At 40.6% G+C, this 18,351-nt stretch overlaps 1 protein-coding gene across 1 annotated transcript; it reads right to left on the reverse strand.

Annotated features, from left to right (window-relative positions):
* Positions 1 to 4,040: 4,040 nt before the first annotated feature.
* On the reverse strand, positions 4,041 to 18,007 carry MINAR2 (membrane integral NOTCH2 associated receptor 2). Its single transcript, XM_006213877.3, has 3 exons — positions 17,777 to 18,007; positions 7,893 to 8,120; positions 4,041 to 4,220 (listed from the first exon to the last, which is right to left on the reverse strand). The coding sequence occupies exons 1-3, from the start codon at positions 18,005 to 18,007 to the stop codon at positions 4,041 to 4,043; spliced, it is 639 nt and encodes a 212-aa protein (XP_006213939.3).
* Between the last annotated feature and the right edge of the window lie 344 nt (positions 18,008 to 18,351).

The raw sequence follows: 18,351 nt of genomic DNA on the forward strand, positions 1-18,351 counted from the left end.
GCTGATTCTAAATGTTTTAGCCTTTTAAATATAGTTTTAGAAAGAAGCTCATTTAACTGCTATTTCATTTATACCAACCGATGAAGTTTTAAATCAAACCTAGCCATTGTTTTATTATTCAAGTAGTTATCTAAACAGTGTTTCACCAACCTTGAAGCTACTTGGAGTGTGAGAAATTTTAATACTTATTTAATTGGGAAAAACTAACAGGTTTAATTCTCATTAAGAATTCTTACTTTCTTCTCTTTCTAGAAATTTGAGGACAGTAAGTAGAGAATGAGTAGAACTGTGAGTCTTGAATCTCATTTCATCCGGCCCCAGAAACAGTCAGAGAACATTCTGTACTGAAAAAAAACCTAATTTCTTTATTTAAAAGATATTTTTAATTTCAAGTTTTTCTTTTGAAAGAGCCTTTTGCCTTTGGTTTCCATATACAATTGGAGGACTACAGAACACACACACAATTTTTTATACTCTCTCTCTCTCTCTCTCTATATATATATATATGTTGTATTTTTTCAATAGGTTTAAGGCAATGAAAAAACAGGGCACTGTGAGATACCATATATTTGAGGCAGCGAAGAAGAGGCGGCGAAGGTGGGACTATGAGACGGAGCCGTGCCTGACGACAGGCAGGAAAAGCACACAAGGAAGTCGTCCTCCTTCTGAAGAAGAGTGGGCCCCAATTTGGTCCTGAGTTTTTCCAGCAGCCTGCACAAAGAGGGAAACTTGATCAGGTACATGAGTCACACTGTCCATAAAACCGGAGCAGAACAACTGCTCTGGCTGAGCGCCGTGTTCAGTCTCTGAAGTTGCTCGCTTTGGTTGAATGTTCTCACCTCGAGCTGGGCAAGCGCCTGGCCTAAGTGATTATTTGGAAGGAACCAAAAAAGTTATCTTTCCTCTGAAAAGCACAGCCTCTGAGACTCCGTGAGTGTGTAAGGAGAGATCCAGCGGGGCTGAGAGTTAACAGCTTTCTTTAATCACAGTTTTAAAACTGATTTCTCCTAGAAATTGAAGATTACTTTCTGGGTTACATGAGAGGAGAATTTAAACACTGGTAATAAACAAAAAGTACAGGGAAAAGAGGAATTAAAAAAAAAAAGTCACCCTCAATACAGAGAACTATAAGTGGAGAAATTCAGCCCGTACTATATTTGAAACAAGCAGCACCTGATTTAATATTCCTAAAATCTTGAGGAGGTTAGGCCTGGGGCGCCGTCTGAGAACATTTCTGCCTTTGGCTTTACCATATTATGTGTAGCAGAGTCAGGAATGGATGCTGAAGGCCCCAGCTCTGCCTTCAAAAGTCAGGATGACTCTAAGTCAGTCACTCCTCTTTTCCTGCAAGATGCAAGGGTATCAAAGTTGGTGGTTGTGGGAGGGGAGGCAGAATCACACAGATTCTAACCATGGAGGCATACTTGGGCCTCCACCTGTGAAATGTTCCCTGGATAAAACGTTTTTCCTGGGCTCAGGGTCGGAACAATAAATGTCACCACCAGATGGCAGGAGTGCACGCTGCATAAATGCAGGAGCCACACACCCTTTTTTCTCTGTCTTCCAACAGCAAACTTTCCACTAGATGACAGCAACGTGAATATAATTTGAATACCTTTTAATGGGTTATGTTAAAAAAATGATTTAAATTATTTTAAATCTGAGAGCAGCACTTTAAAAAAAGTATCCACAGTTGGGATTTTTTTTCCTCTAGGTGATTACTATTCTCTTTGCTTCTAGACCTCCCATACACTAACCTAATATACAAAAACAAAACACCCCCAACATTTTTGGGGTGCACATTTTATAGAACCTGGGAAAGATTACTATTTGAAACCATTATAAGTTAAGCGTTTTTGACTCCCAGACTCTTACCACAATTAAAAATTTTTAAAAAAGAATTGATTAAAATGGTCACTTCTTTGAAGATCATTATTATTTGCTGACCACCTACTATGTGCCAAGGATTGTACTTCAATGCTTTTAAAGCATTTGTTCAATGAATCGGAATGGAGGTTTTTAAGAAAGCCCAGATTTGAATTTAAGCCTGGTTTGGGCCATTATCTCTGTATTTTCATGATTTTATTATGCTTTTTCTGCTTGAGCCATTTTCAAATCCCATACTGAAGGAGAAATTGGCACTGCCTTCACGGTATGATTTTAAGTACATGCCCGAATGTATTCTCTCTACTTACGACTTTCCCTCTCTGTAGATGCACTACATTAACCCAATGAGATGCAATAATATATTTTGATTCTTCAGTTACCTTGAAGGCTGAAAATGAAGACTGGTTTGAAAACAATGGCAGTGTAATAAACTCACTCATGCTGAGAGAGAAGTGACTGGAGAGAACAGCAGAGGAGACGAAAGGATGGCGAGAGCGAGCAGGGAGCGCTAGGTACCTGACCGGGCTGGAGAGAAGGTAGGAGATGAGGCCAGAAGGCCAGGAGTGCGGATGGGCAGCTTCACACCTCTCCGATGGTTACCCCTGCTTCATGACTTTTGAGGTTTGCTTGTACGTGGTCCCGGACAGCCAGGTGTGACCTGGTGCAGCAGAAGAGCTTTCCGCGTGGAGCAGAGACCCGAATATGTTTGAATCCCTTAAAGACAAACAGGGAACACTTGAGCTTTGAAAACAGTAACATCAAGTGGTCGTCTACGAGGCACCAGCGGTGAGAGGGAGCCTCCCCTCGGGAAGCCCCAGGACCTTCGATTTTTCTTAATTCAGTTCTAAATGGGACTAGAACCAACACAGAGCAAAGGAGGAGTAAGAAGTCAAGGACAAACATGCTTAAGACAATTTTTGTGCACAATGATTTTATTGTACAGTTACGCTGCACTTTAATGTAATGTATTTCAAAGATCTTTAAGAGAAATACAACAAAACGATATGGCAACCCCAAAGGGCACAACCTGATGAGAAGAGGAGAAAGTCCCTGTTATGTTTCTGCCCAAGAGAGTCTGGGGGTGGGGAGGAGTCTTGAAAGAAGAGTGGGGACGAGGGACGTAGGGAAGGGTGGTGACTTGCTCCTCCTTCTGTGGCCAGAACCACATCCCCAGGTATCTGCACGCAATGAAAGGTGACTTCAGGTGCTGATTAACCGTATTAGTGGTAACAACCGCAGTTAACTAGGCAACTGCTCACTAGGACTCAGGCATTACTCTTCTCTGTGCCCCTGATTCAGTCCTTAGCAAAGCGCTCCTGGGGAGGGGATACAATTTCTCAGAGAGAACAACTTGCCTGGGGTCCAAGAGTTAGCAAAAGGCACAGTTAGGACGCAAGCCCTGTTCCCAGGGCAGCAGTCCCTCTGCTCTCCCAGGGCCAGGGCTGGTGATCTGTCCTGACTGCCACCAGGGGTCACACCAGCCACTACAGATCAGCCAGGAAGCACAACTGGATCTAAACGTGATTAATTATAGAACTAGGGCCTGTCCAAGTTTAGGTCTACTAAAATCGCAACCCAAAACTGAGGCATTATAAAGGATTACTGGGAAAATAAAAATATGTTTAAATATTCCTCCCCCCTTTTATTCTGGCTTAAACAGGAACAAAGGCAGATAAAACAGCATGAATCCAACTCAACAGCACAACCAGAAGCTTTTATGCTGTATACCTGGCCGTTGGCCAGAAAATGATCTACTCAACTTTCCTGGTGACGACAGGAGGGCAGTAACTGTTTTAAAAACAAGGTGAACATAGTGCAAGCATTAAGACAAAAGCTGCTGACAACTGTTGGGGCTGTTCTGTTCTCTATGAAAGCGTTAAATTTTGGTTCTATGTACTAACTTTTCAATGGTTTTGATCCCCAGAATTCCCACTTCCCAAAGGACAAAGCTCAGGCTGGAATTCTTACAAAGGTTTCACAGGACAAAGTCGAGAAAGCCAGTGTGCCTCAAACAATGTTTGTATTCTGCAAGACAGTTACACTTCACTGTACAATCAACAGTACATTCACACTCCGTGAACGCCTTTTTCTGCAAATGTTTATTTAGAAAGATTTTAAAGAAATTTGAGGTGGCGACGTCGGCGGTGGTTTCTTTAGGTGAAAAAAGCACTAACAGTCACTATGGAAACCAAGACGCAGGCAACAAGGAGCAAAATCAGAGCTACACGACAACATCTGGAATGCTTCTCTTGTTCCTCTTCCTTTTTCAGTAAGGTATCAAAGCCTGGTGTGTACATGTCCCCCAGCCAAAACCGTAGGTCATTAGGGTTTTCCTACAAGAAAATTACAGGGAGAGCAGGATCAATCAGTGCTACAGATGAACTAAAATTGCAGATCAAGATGCTGTAAGTACTTTACATCCATATTCACACTGTCCTGGGTGAGGCTTAAGTGTCACAGCTCAAATGAGAGAGGCTAGGCTTCCCTGAATAGCACAAACGCATGGCTACAGCCTCGGGTGACCAGGAATCCTCAGCTCCCACCCTGAGGTCTGCATGAGAATTCATTAGGAAGTCTGTATCATTTATTGATTAAATTGCTCATATTTGAGGGTCAGAAAGACATCAGTGTTTCTGTCATTTTTTAGCCAATTCACTGTCTCTTACAACTCACAGTGTCTGTCAATCAGGTTAATGAGTTGAAATAAAATTTTAAATTCCTTGCCTTAGATGAGTCTTGGCAGTTCGATTCATTTGGCAAGGCAGGGATACAGATGTTTGGTGAGGTTTTCAGTAAATCCAGAAGCTGACTTCCACGGAAGGAGGAGTAAGACCAAGAGTCAAGCGTCTATACCATGCTTCTGTTCTTTTGGCCTTCCTTGCAGGGGGCTACGGCATGGAGGCGAGCAGAAGCTCGGGCACTGTCTGCCCTTCTGAAGAAAGGCCCCAATATGTCCTTCCTACCCCACATCACCTCCTATTCCTCATGGCTCTGTTTCTCTCACTGGCCTTGGCTCCCTTTCAGCTGTGCAGAATCGTCTTCAACTCAACATCCTCTCCTATGTCCAACAAATCACCTACAAACTCTACTGTCTATACATTTAAAACATATATATATATATATACGTGTGTGTGTATTTAATATATAATATATGTATTTTCCTATTATTTCCTGCTATGTTTCTGTGCTGAAGATTCAGTGTCTATGCCTGGCATCTAGTAGACACACAACACATTTATGGTGAATGCTGAATTTCTGTTTTCACAGACGCACTTCAGGCACCATTACTTCTCAACTGGATTGTTACAGTGGCTTGCAGCTGGGCTGCCCACCTTCTCTCTGCCTCAGGTGGACTTAGAGTCAGCCAGTTTCCACGGCTGGACGCAAGGCTAATGAACCAGCTTCGACTGTTAAGAGAGGAATGGCATGCCTGTAGGGAGCCTGGGGGGACTCTGGTGATGGCAACATAACTCCTGTCTCACATTCAAGTCTTAGAAAAGCTAAAATAGTAAAATTTGGATGCTGTGTGCAGGGGGATCGGTGATTTAAAAACCCTTGCCTCCTTCATCCTTATCCTTCATTTAGTCTGTGTCTTAATCAGAGACCCGCACTCAGCCTGCAAGTTCAATGCCTTGTTCTTCAGTAAGAACTTCCATTAGACTGTTCTCTCCTATGTTCTGCTTAGAGCTTGCCTTGGTAACAAAATACAGGCTTCTCTTATCTTTTCTAATTTAGAAACTCTTGGTAGCTTAGAAAAATGGGAGTGGCCAAGGCAAGTGGAACTTTTACGGCCCACAAGCGGTTGAAAATGTCTCAGACAGTAAGCTAGGGGCTCTGGCTGCTAATTATGAGCCATGGGCAGGGATGCGATGAAAGAGGTTGAATTCATGAGGTGTAAGAAGAGATCCTAATGAAAACAAAAGTCGTGACTTCCACAAGCATCCCTCAAGCAAGGTGAGTGCTGAGGAAGAGCATGGCGAGGTCTGTACTCGGACCTCCCACTGGAGGGGCCTCTGCTCTGAGGTGAGCAAATGTGCACGCAGAGGGCGTGCGGGGGGGGGGGGGCGGGGGGTGCTGAGCCTGCCTGCAGTGAAGCAGTGCATCCAGCACACTCACGCTCAGTCCTCCTGAGCAGGCCTCATGGTACTGTGCAACCCCCAAGTTACCCCTCACCGCCAGTGATTTTCAGTCCCTTTAGCCTTACATCTGAACATTTTCTTTGAGTGTTTGTCGGCCCCCTCCCCCTGCCGCCGTTATTCTGTTCCTTCAGCTATAGCCCCAGCAAAGCTGGACTGCTTACTGTTCTGACAGGCCCTCTCACACTCTTGTATTTATGCCTTTTTTCCTGGTTACTTCTGACAGAAGAGAGCCTCCCCACTGATGCAAACACCCTAGGTCTTCTGGCATCCTACAGGCCCTTCCAGCTCAGCATACGTTAACTTTTGCGTGAAGGCTTCTTCTAATCCAGTAGGACGTGGTCCCCCTCTGAATCTGCACAGCACTTTCCACTGTCCTGATCGTGACATTAATCAGTTCATTTTTCCTACCTGTAGAAAGCTATTTCTTAGAGGTCCTGATAAGCCTGATGAAAAACACAACATTACAGTTGCCAGAGGGGGAGCATCCGTTATGGAAATGCCTCTGGAAAAGAGGCTGCAGTAACGGGGAGACACACCAAATCCTCTAGGAGAGTAAGAAACTTTAAAAATTTTGGACAGTAAGCTATTTCAAGGAGTGCACATCTGAGACTAAAAAAAAAGTGTAAAGGTATAAGGGGAACAAGTAGACTTATTTACAAACCAGAAAGAGACTCACAGACACAGAAAACAGACTTATGGTTACCAAAGGGGAAAGAGGGAGGGGGAGGGTAAACTGGGAGTTTGGGATTAGCAGATACACACTACTAGATACAAAATAGGTGAAAGGTCCTCCTGTATAGCACAGGGAAACATATTCAATAATTTGTAATAACCTATGATGAAAAACAATATGAAAAGAATATATATAACTATATATATATATATATAGTTATATATATATATAACTGAATCAGTTTGCTGTACTCCAGAAACTAACACAACATTGTAAATCAACTGTAATTCGATAAAAATTTTTTTTTTTGGAAAAAAAGGGAGAAAAGAAAAGACTTAAAAAAAAAAAGACTATAAGGGGACATAATGCTGTTCCCTTAGAAGAAAAAACCTGCAGTTGATTAAGGTTTGGGGCGTAGAACAGACATACATTGTTAAAGGAAGGGGACTTGGAAATGCAGGCCTTCCTGGCCCTAGGGGGCGGGCAGAGGCAAGTGAAGCCTGCATAGGCATCCGGCCCACTCGGAAAACAGAGGGCCAGTCGCCCTGCTTTTCAGGTATTTCTAGACCCTCTGTTTGACGGATGATACCGGGGGAGGGGAAAGAGAAAAAACTGAGTTGGGTTTAAGCTGGGTGAATGAGTTCATTGCATACTTTTCCTGTGCTGAAATGTTTTTGTTTTGTTTTGTTACCGAGACACAGGAAAATGTCCAGAATGTAAATCTGCAATCTTAAATCACCGAGTGGGCTTGAAATGAAATGATCTTTGATGAGAACTGCCTTGCACAGCACCCAAGACAGAGCAATTAATCAGTATTTTTAAATAAATGTCGAATACGGGATTCTTAAGTATTCACAGACCTAAACGATCATGAAACTAGGGGAAAGCATACTTGATCTGGCAAATGAATCTTCAAAACCTGTTACCTTCCAGGTGAACCTTTCTTTTCTACCACATCATTTCTTTCTACACTACGGAGATGCGAGTAATTACTGAAATTGTAAAATACAAGATAAGTAAATAAACACAAATACTGAGTAGGAGAGAGAAAGTGAAGTCAGAGGTCAAAGCCACCTGAAATCTGGAGATTTTGTGCTTAGTGAAGTGCTTCTCATCTCAATACTGGTATCTTTCAGGATGACTTAACTGATCTCTGTCATCCATTAAAGGAATTAATTCTTTAACCTGAGTACCTTCAGATGCCCAGAGAGGTTTGTATGCAGGGAGTGCTTGTCATATTCCTCAATGGTCCATGAAGGATTCTTTTTCCTTTCTTCCATAGCTTCCTCCAAACTTACGTCATCATACAGCGGGTTATTTTTCAGACCCGACGACAGGGATGGTGGGGGGCCCTCAGTGGCGACAGCACCTCTTGAATGAGATCCCCTCATTCGTTGAGCAGTAATATTCTTCTTTTCTCTCTGTCAGGAGGCATAGTGACAAGGCTTCTCTTACCAACGGGCCACTGATGACGGAGAAGGCAACATGAAATAACCCGACCGGAAAGTTTGCTCATTCTGCCTGGAGCCAACAGGTCAGGACAACACATGGGGAAAGAAATCTAGGATCTAGTGTGACCTAGAATCCTGTCATTAATTGAGTTCTTTCTTTGAATGTGATCTTGTTCAGCTTCAGTAATCATTCACTGAAATGCTGTTTTATAACTACAGGAAAAGAATACTGTTTTTTCATTCAAATAGTAGAATTCTAAACAGAGCCATTTTCCCCAGCTCACTTGCATGGAGATTTAATGACATTTTACTTCTTTTTACTTGCACATCCCATGATTGATAAAAATAACACTTAACACTGCTGTAATTATCTAGCAATACTGAGATCAACGGGCATTTTTTAGATACGTGTTGGCTTTCATGGGAACTCCCTTGGGACCCCCACTTCAGGCAGCTGGGGGAACTGGGCTCGCTTGGCACTGCACTCCTGCACCGATCTACAGGCCGGCTGACTATCAGATGGTTCTAATTCTGACTTTCAGATCTTTAAAAACTTTTTTTTTTTCACTGAAGCATGGTGTACATATAGAAAAGTGCATATATTATGAACGTAGGGCTCAATAAATTTTCACATTCCAAAGAAACCCAAGATTCTACGAAGAAACAGACCATTACCAGCACACCTCATACTCCCCTGCAGTCACTCTCTCCCCCAGCCCAGGGAGAACCAGTACCCCAAATATAACAACATAGGTCAGCTGTGCTCATTTATATAAATGGAAACAATCATACAATGTGTGCTTTTCTGTGTCTGCTATGACCTTCACATTTTTACTTTGCTTTTTTTTCCCCCTTATGACTATAAAACTATCATGAAGGGAGGAAAATTTGAGATTATAATTTGTTTACTGGCCGAGCAAAACCGAAAAAAAACAAAACGCTTATAGACTAATTTATAAATAATTTATCATGGGGCATTATGGGAGAGGAATTTCACATAAGTTAATCTTCAGAAAACTTAGGTTTGACCCTTAATAGCTGGTGACACATTTCATTAATTGACAGCAATTTTTCAATAAATGTGTTTCACATATTTCAGCCTTCCTATACAGAGAACTTTCAATAGCAATTAATATTCCTCTGAGTCATATTTATAAACATCAATGCACTGATTCCCTCAGCATGTGGTGGGGTGTATAGGTCACATTAAATATGTGTTTATATAAGCTATGTTGTAAACTAAGATTATATATAGTTTCCTTCTGAAATGGCTGGCAGGCCAAAAAAATCATCTAGATAGAGCCACTCACATTCTCTTTGGCCATAGGTTTCTTTAATTTTCTTAATCCAGACATTTTTTACATACTTAGAGATCAGCTTGGTGATCTTCTCTGACTTTATTACATTGCTGGTCTGTTCAAAATCAATTTATATTCTATATAATACTGAAGTTTGCAATGAAATAATAAATCATCTTGACTTAGCATTTGTCTTTAAGATGGATGACTTCATGAAAAATGTTTCAAATTGAGAAAAAACAATTTGATATGAAATTTAGATTGTTTCAGTTTAGCATAATTCTGACTCAAGTTTTTTTTTTTTTTCTTCAAGGCTAGGAATCTTTGATCATCTCTGAAGAGAAGTAATTCTCCTGACATTGAAAAATTGGCTTTGTCAGTTTTCTTGCCTGCTGAACTATTCCTTGAGCTCCTTAAATAAGAAAGCTCTATAAATGAGAAAAATATAGTTTTGGGGGCAAAGAAAAAAATACACTCTGTTGCAATGTATAAAGACCTTGAAAAACTAATATACAAAAAGCCAGCAAACTAATCAGAGCTGTATTTTAAAAGATCATTCAAGTCCTTAATTCTAAACCATATTCTTGAGAGTTTGAGGTTTATTCTAGAACATGGTGTTACTTATTTTAGCATTGCATGACAATTTTATGTCTGAAGGACATGTGAAGGGAAAATTAATAGAATAACTTTATGAAGAATTTGATGGCAGAAATAGAAAATAATAATGTTTGAAGTCCTTTTGTATTTTGACAAATTTTTCACATCTTTTATGAGAGAAAACAAAGCATATATTTGATCTAACTCTTCACTACACATTCCAGATAGACTGCATTTACCAAAAGGAAATGCAACAGTAACCCATTAATTTAATTATATGGACTATAAAATAACTTATATTTAAAAATATTTATTTAAGGAAAGTAACACTTCAAAACTTGCCTAGGTTTTTCTGTATTAACCATTACTTTATCCATTTATGCCACTTATGTGTAAGTAAACTATCATTTAACAAAAAGAGTGAAATAGTTTCAGACAAACAAAAATTGAGGGTATTCAATTAATAGGCCAGTAATTAAGGAGTCTCTAAAAATGTACTTCAGGAAAAAGAAACCTGATGCTACAAGAAAAGATTGAGATGCAAGAAGGAATGCTAAGCAAAACAAACAAAAATAGAACAAAATAAAAAAATGATAAGTATATGTGGAAATGTAAGTTAAGCATTGGTTTTATGGTAAAATAGAAACAATTGCTAATTTGTGAGTTTTAAGATAGGAGACAACTAAAACTGGGCAGTAAAAAGTTTAAAAAAGACAGATATATTTGATTAGGACATTTTAAGAAATCATTTCAGTGAGAAGATAGAGATATTTACTAAAAAATAGAGAAAAAATTTATAGCTTCTAAATCAGCTATAAGAAGAAAAATGATAAAGGAAAGTTGATTAATCTGTAAGAAACCTGAAATAAAGAATATAGAGGAGAAAGCCTTAATGAAAATAGAAAAAGTTTTGAAATAATCATGTTAAATATAAATAGACTAAACCCTCTATTTAAACGCCAGAGATTATCAGATCGGATTTAAAAAATTAACTTTAATTGTCTAACATTTACAAGAGAAATACCTAAAATATAAGGACTCAGCAAAAAAGGGAGTGAAAGAATGTAAAAAGATGTAGCAGGCACATATAAACAAACAAGAGCCAGGCGTTGTGCTGACATTAAATGCTCACCAATACTGTTTTCCCTTCCTGAGTGCACAGGATGACTGCCTTTCCCAGGCTGTGGTGAAGTCAAACTGGGGCCAGCTCTTTGCTAGTTGATGATGTGTGGACAAAAGTAACAGCAACCACTTCCAAGTCAGGCCTCTGAAATCTCCAGCAAGATTTTCGGCTCACTTTTCTTCACTTTCCATTTTTGTGTCAGTGCAAGCAAGAGTTCTGAGATGGAAGAGCTACAGGATGAAAGAACTTGAAGGCCTGGGATACTGCTTGCAAAAGGGCTGTCCCCAAACCCATCTGCCCTTCCTCAGACTCTTCATGAGCAAGACATTTGTTTTCTTCTTAGTTACTGATATTTTGTTATCACAGTGTAGCCTCGCCTACAATCCCTAGTATGGAAAGTGGTATCTTGAAACTCTGAAAATGTGTGGCACTGGCTTAATACTCAAGAAATGGAAAGGGAGGAAAGGGTATCAGAGGCTGGATGGGTGGTTATTCATAGCACACAGTGAGAAATGCTTGGTGTAAGTGTCATCTGTGGTAACTTGGAATCTAAACCCCCATAGCTCTAGGAGAGAGATTATAAATAATCAGAGAATTTATGTACATATGTACAAGAATCACAGCATTGGTGTAATGCAAAAAAGAGACAGTATTAGAGAAAGAACAGGATAATTTATAAGAAGATGTGAACGAGAATAAAGAGCATCTAGAAATTTGATTCCTTCTATCGTCAAAAGTCTGTTTATAGACCACCAAATACTAAGACGTAGAATTATTTTAAAAACAATACACTGAGCGGAAAAAAAAAAAGCCCACTAAAACTTCTTAGTGGAATGAAATGAGTCAGGGTAAAGGTCATGTTAGGGTGTGGTTTCACAGCTACTATTCCTGACTGCCTCCAGGTGTTTGTCACTGAGTCAAAGGATGGAGAGATGGAGGCAGAGAAGCAAAGCATTGAAGCCCATTTAAGTTAGACCTTCAAAGAACTTTAGGTGTGTTTACTGACCTATAGAACTGACTGCAACTAAACAGACACGGTGACATTAATAAATAGCTGACAGTAAGATTTGTAAGAAATATATTGCCAAAGAAACCACAAGCCTAGACCTAAAAGATTTTGATGGTTTATAAAACAAAACCAACGGAATAAACAATAACCCTGAACCTCCAAATGTCCATAAATAGGAGTAAACTTTGAAGGCTAAGCAGCCTTTGGAGAAGGGCCCACTTCTGATGTCAAAAGAGACTGACGAACAAGCATTCCACTTCCTAGGAAGCGGAACCCGGGACTACGGAGAACAGCGCACCGGGAGGCCTTATCAAAAGCAGAAGCATGGCCTAGTCCACCTCCCCACCTTCAAGGAAGGGGGCCCACGTGAACTAGTCTGTGAATTACCTTTGAGCAGCGACGGCTGCCTTTCCCTGTTCCCGTTCAGAAAGGAAGAACTCGTGTGGTCATTTCATTCCTGGTCCAACAAAGCTTACAGGATGGTGTGGAGGGGGTTATCTGCTGAATGGAGCCCCGGTTCCCCTGGGGATTAGTACTTCCAGGGGAGGGTGCATGCTACGTGCAGAAAGATGAAACGTATGTGTATATATGTTTAACAGTATGATACGCTGTGGCAGAGCCGGGCTAGATACTCAGCAAACCCATTTCTTCTTCACGGCACACAACAGCTGGACTGGGACGTGTGACCAATGGAACACAGCCCTGAGCCCGAAAGTCCTTGTAAAGATCCGGGGCTTAGCCTCCCTCTTCTGTCTACAAGCATAGCAAAGATTCTGGTATAACACAGCCTCCAGAAGGATCAGCCTGGGTTCCACCTGGAAGCAAGCCCTTAAGGGCATTTTTTGATCCATAAAAGAGCCTGTGGGAATACTGCGTTAAGTTACTAAGAATTTGGGCATATTTGTTTCCACAACATCACTTAACCCGACTAAGCACTAAGAAAGTATCTATGTCAGACAAAATAAACTTTCAGGTAAAAGACTTTGTTAGACATAGAAAATGTTGCTGGAAAGTGAATACATGTAGACACAATCAGCAAAACACAGTAATTCTAAATTTGTATGCATCTAATAAAATAGTTTCAAAATTTAAAGAGCAAAACTTGAGATAGCTATATGGAGAAATTTATATATATATACTTTTTTTAACCAAACAAAACAATTATTAAAGATAAAGAGAATTTGAACAATGAAACTAACAAATTTGATCAGACACTGACGTCTTCATTAAACAACTGAAAATACTCATTTTAAAGATACACATTGAATATTTTAAAAAACGAGTAATGTGCTGGACCCGAAAACAAATTTCACAATTCAGTATTATATAGGTCATCCTCTTTGACCACAGACAACTGAGTTAGAAATACAGATATTATTATCAAAAAGATAATGTAAAATACTGTATCTTATAGAGATTAAAACACATATTTCAAAGAAATAATAGAAATTTAAAATAACAATGGAAATTTAAATTTAAAAATTTAGGACAGAATGAAAATGAAAATGCTATACTGCAAGATGGCTGGCTGGAGCTGAAATGGCTTTTGAGGATAAAATTTAAAATCTCAGACAACACACACTGAGCCTCCCCAGTCTAACCCCGGCCTCTCTTGAAGCTCCTCTCCTGCCTTCCCCTCACGTAACCAGGGCTCGGGGGCCCCCCCATGTGCTACTGCGATGCACGTGGTGCCTGTGACACAGGTTTTAGTGCAGGGTATTTGGGTCTCATCTGGGAGCAGTGCGACGGGACAATCTGGGTGTTGCTTTTGGCAGCATACCACCCAAGGGTAAATTTCTGATCCCAGTGGAGTTTTTGTGAACAGCATAAATTTAGTGTGACTTGATAAATCATATCCTGATAACTGCAAGTAAAACTCTGAGCAACTCAGTGATGCTCCTCAACCAACCTCCTAGACAGTAATTTAAGCACTTCAAAAGTCCTGTAACATCCCCCCAAATATAGGCTTAAAAATGGAGCCTATGGTATACGTGAGGCTTTCTTATTCAAAATTGTAAATGGAGTATTGGGAATAGAAACAGTGCGACAGAAGAGAAGGCATGACATACGTGTTCAGAGACAGATCATTACACAGTTATGGTATACCAAAAAAAAAAACTGAGATAGAAAGAAGAGGCATTAGCATTTAAGGGGAACAGAGAGCCATAAGACTGAAAAAAATAGTAAGGAAGGGGATTAGGAAGTACCCTCAGTAAATGACATTGTCTAGAAAGCAAGTGAAGAGCAACCTCCTACCCTTGACCTTTTGTCCCAGTTCACAGGTTTAGTACAGAAAACCCCTGGGTTCTGAAACAGGTGTGATGGAAGCCAGGAAAAGATATAACAAAGAGATTAGTCGGAAAAGATTCTGAAGTCTAACTGCTAATCAGAAAAAAAAAAATCCTACCACAATATCTGAAAAAACATATTTTATCATTAAACTAAAAAAAAATTAAATAAAAAAGGAACCAGCTTTTCCTTTCATGACCTCATTTTATAAAGAGATTGAAAACATCTGGAATACAATTCCAAATGCCTTCATCAGATACATGCCTCCAATTATTTTAACAACCAGAAGCATTAGATTTTGGTGAAAGTTTGTTCATTGCATTGGGAAAAAATTATTGTGAAGTTTCTTTATTTCTCTAGTGAAAGAATTTAAGAAAAATATAATCTAGTGGAATCAAGAATATCTGCTTGTACTCTCTGCAATTACAGGTGACCTGTGTATCCACGCAGAGGGAATGCCCAGTGTCTGGAGACCCCGGCGTGCCTGAGGACGCTAACTTCTCTATACGCGTGGTACTGCTTCAGCTCATGTAAAATGGCTTAGAGAATTTCCTCTGAATGTGGAATGTGAATTTAAAAAAGGCTTAAAAGATTAAATCATGAATACACTATGAAGCAGATATTGAAGAATTCAACTTCATATTTGGGATCTAATGTTTGTTTTAACTCTGAGTTACTACCAATGGTAAAGGCTATGTTTGCAGGTGAAGTCCTTTGATATTCCATAAGTAGTCTGAACTCCAAACACCACGCACCCGGGTGGTGTGAGACCAAAGGGTAAGCTGACCCAACTCTGAAGTTTGTGTGCATATAAACTTTACGTGGGTATAAAGTCAACTGCTTGAGTTAGCGACATACTTTGACAGATGTATTGATGACATCCTACGACACCACCATCCACACACACACACACAAACACCCATCCATTCACAGTATAAATTTAAAAAAATGCAAGTGGTATTTTTCAAATTCTAATGAAAGGATAATTTTAACATATTTTTGGAGTTCTGGCAAATGATGAAGATGATGATACGAACAGTAATAATAATAACGGCAATACACATTTCTTGTACTCTTACAGGAAATCAGTTGCTGTTACCTTACATTATTTTATGTGCTTTCACTTTTAAAAAAATACGTAGAGTGAATATTATCCTAATTTTGCAAGTGGAAACACTGAGGCATGAACTGAGCAAGGACCATGATTGATGTCTCTCAAACTGGTTTACTGTGGATTTGTGACAAGGAACCAAATCTTTTCATTCAGTGTTCTTCCAATTGGCTTAATGTCTCCCCAGCAGAGTGAGACATGAAGCCAACAGACTGAGGGTTTTAAATTAAGAACTACTGGACAGCTGCCTGCCATCTTCTGCATCTCTAACTCCTCAATACACATGACACATTCAGTGCCTTATTCTAGGTATCATTATGGCTACTTAAAACTTTCATATACTCATTTCTTTTAGATTTATTTATTTTTATCAATGAGTATATCACACCTGGATTTTAAGATCCAGACAAGGAAAGAAGGACTACTTACTGACTTACTGCAATCTAAAGTAGTGAATATAATTGCTGTTACTCAGAACTTGTGCCACGCCTACCCAGTGATCTAAATTTGTGACTGAGTCCTCCTCCTCTCCATGCATTATTTCAGCAGTAAATTGGCCTCGATTCAGTCATTGAATATTTCTTTTTAGGGCAAAGGAATGACTAAATCAAGCTTCTCTGCAGTTTACAATTACCAGTAACATATTCAAAGACATATGAAGCAGACTTGTACCTTCTTGGCTTGCTCTGAATAATTATTTCAACACCTCAGGGCCTGCTGTAAGAGAAGCCCTTTAGAAATTTGCATTTCATTCAGCTTTAGGAACAACAGTCAACAGAGCTTTAAAGCGCGAGGATCCACATGAAGGAAGTCGGTCAACTCCAGTACTAAACAAAAGATGTTAGATCGGTGTGTTCCAACCTCAAAGGAATTCATTGGATATGTTTTCTCAGACTAAACTTCATAGCACAGGAGGGCCAAAGTTTTCTGAACTGATTTTTGAATCATTTTATCCCATGATATAAACAATAAGAAAAGCAAAGGAGAAATTTCGTCACATTTAGCTCCAACTAAACAAAACACAAAGAACCACCACCAAAAAGGTGTGTATGGATGAGTTTGGAGGATTACAAAAGGGAAGGATATAAAGTTTATAAAAAGCCAGTTGTCATAATAGGCTGCCTTACAATGGAAATAAATAAAAAACCTCATAGGTGGAGGAAACACATAATCATCCAAGTGTACTTGATTTTGAATGATCTCATGATAAAGGTCCCCAAGAGCCCACAAACACGCCACTAAGGAGTCACTCTACACCAGGACTCATGAGTAGCAACTGTTTCTTAAAAGAAAACAAATTTCTGCTCAGGGAATTTGAGCCACTCCAAAGGACTTAATGACTTGCAGGGGCTTGTAGGTCAGTCACACTGTTCTGAAATGAAATGCTTCTTCCTGTTTCTCAACTGACTAACCCTTAACCCCATTAGCCTTCACATCTTTAAACAGTGATTATCCCTGTTTCAAGAGCTTTATGTTTCTTTCAGCACATGGAACTCATCACAGGTTTATTCCTCTCTTCTGGTGAGCAAAAAGAGGGAAGACGCAAAAGAAGAAAGCAGGAAAGGAAGTCTGCACTGGGTCCGAAGGTGCATTGTTAAGTCTTGTCCGCGGGGACGCGTGGGGAAACGCGGCCACCTAAAATAACAGCCAGCACCGTTCCAAGGCGGAGACTGCCCCTTCCATCACCCAGTTTCCACTGTTTTGCTGTTGGAATCTTCTCTGCATGAGATGAAAGGGAGCCCGTCTAAAGGAGGCGGAAGCGAGATTCTGTTGTCTCAGAGGCTGCGGGGGTCCCGCTGTGTAAGTTTCTGATGCTTCAGGCTTAGACTAACCTGAAAGGCAGAGGTAGGCTTTGCCCCCAGAGCCTCAATGGCAAGTGTAGTTATTGATTTGAAACAAATCTGAAGGAAAGGAATAAAAGGGGGGCTTGGCAAAATCTAAAATGAAGACAGGCTGAGAAGCCAGTGCTTAGAGGGAAATAAAGGGTTGGGGAAATTCACAGAGTTTACGAAGTGATCAGACAAAGTCTCCTGATGTTAATTTAAGGAAGGGAGAAAGACTTCCTCTGGCGAGAGTGAGCAGCACCTTCTGCTCTCTTCCCTGCGGCCTTCTTTACACACAAAGGATGCAATGGCAGAGAGGCAGAAAGAAACAGGTCCCCACCCACACGTTTACGAGCTCCCTGTGAACAGCCCTCACCTGTGAGTAGACGAGGTTCCGCCAGTGCTGCGCGGCGGGGGGGTAGTTCCCTCCCGGAAACCTCACCAGGCCAGCCTGCCCAGGGGCTGAGCTCCTCATTAACAACTTCACGTCGAGCTGCAGGAATTTGTCAGGATGGTTGTTATTTGGCAAAACAGAGAGATCCATGTCTCCCTTCATCTGCGGCGGAAAACAAAAGCATGTGAGGCTGGGCCTGTCGGCGCCATGCATTATGGATGAGCCCGAGGACGCTCCGACAGACTGGCATCTGAAACCAGGTCTTGTGGCTGCGCTCAGAAACCACTCTCGAAATGACACATTGACACACAGGAACTATGTAGCACCCCGCCTTACTTTTCACGCAACATACAACACACACACACACACACACGCGCGCGCGTGCGCGCATTTAGGGTGCTCGAATGGGAAGAGCTGGGCCTGTGCTCACTAAATTTACTAGGAATACCAAAATCAGGTACGTGCAATGCTTAGTGTCTCTCCATACAGAGTCAGCAGTAACAGTGTAAGAGGAATGACTGCCAGAATTTCAGGGTCATAGTCCATAATTTGCAGCA

This window comes from Vicugna pacos, chromosome 3 (genome assembly GCF_048564905.1).
Source record: "Vicugna pacos chromosome 3, VicPac4, whole genome shotgun sequence".
Classification (NCBI taxonomy): domain Eukaryota; kingdom Metazoa; phylum Chordata; class Mammalia; order Artiodactyla; family Camelidae; genus Vicugna; species Vicugna pacos.

What these genes read in the sequence shown, in the direction of transcription:
- MINAR2 (XM_006213877.3), bottom strand. Translation starts at nt 18,007, where the DNA reads ATGCATGGCGCCGACAGGCCCAGCCTCACATGCTTTTGTTTTCCGCCG. An exon ending in GGAACCTCGTCTACTCACAG is followed by an intron (nt 8,121 to 17,776) that starts GTGAGGGCTGTT and finishes GCCTCCTGACAG; the next exon opens with AGAGAAAAGAAGAATATTAC. An exon ending in ACCTCTCTGGGCATCTGAAG is followed by an intron (nt 4,221 to 7,892) that starts GTACTCAGGTTA and finishes ATTTTCTTGTAG; the next exon opens with GAAAACCCTAATGACCTACG.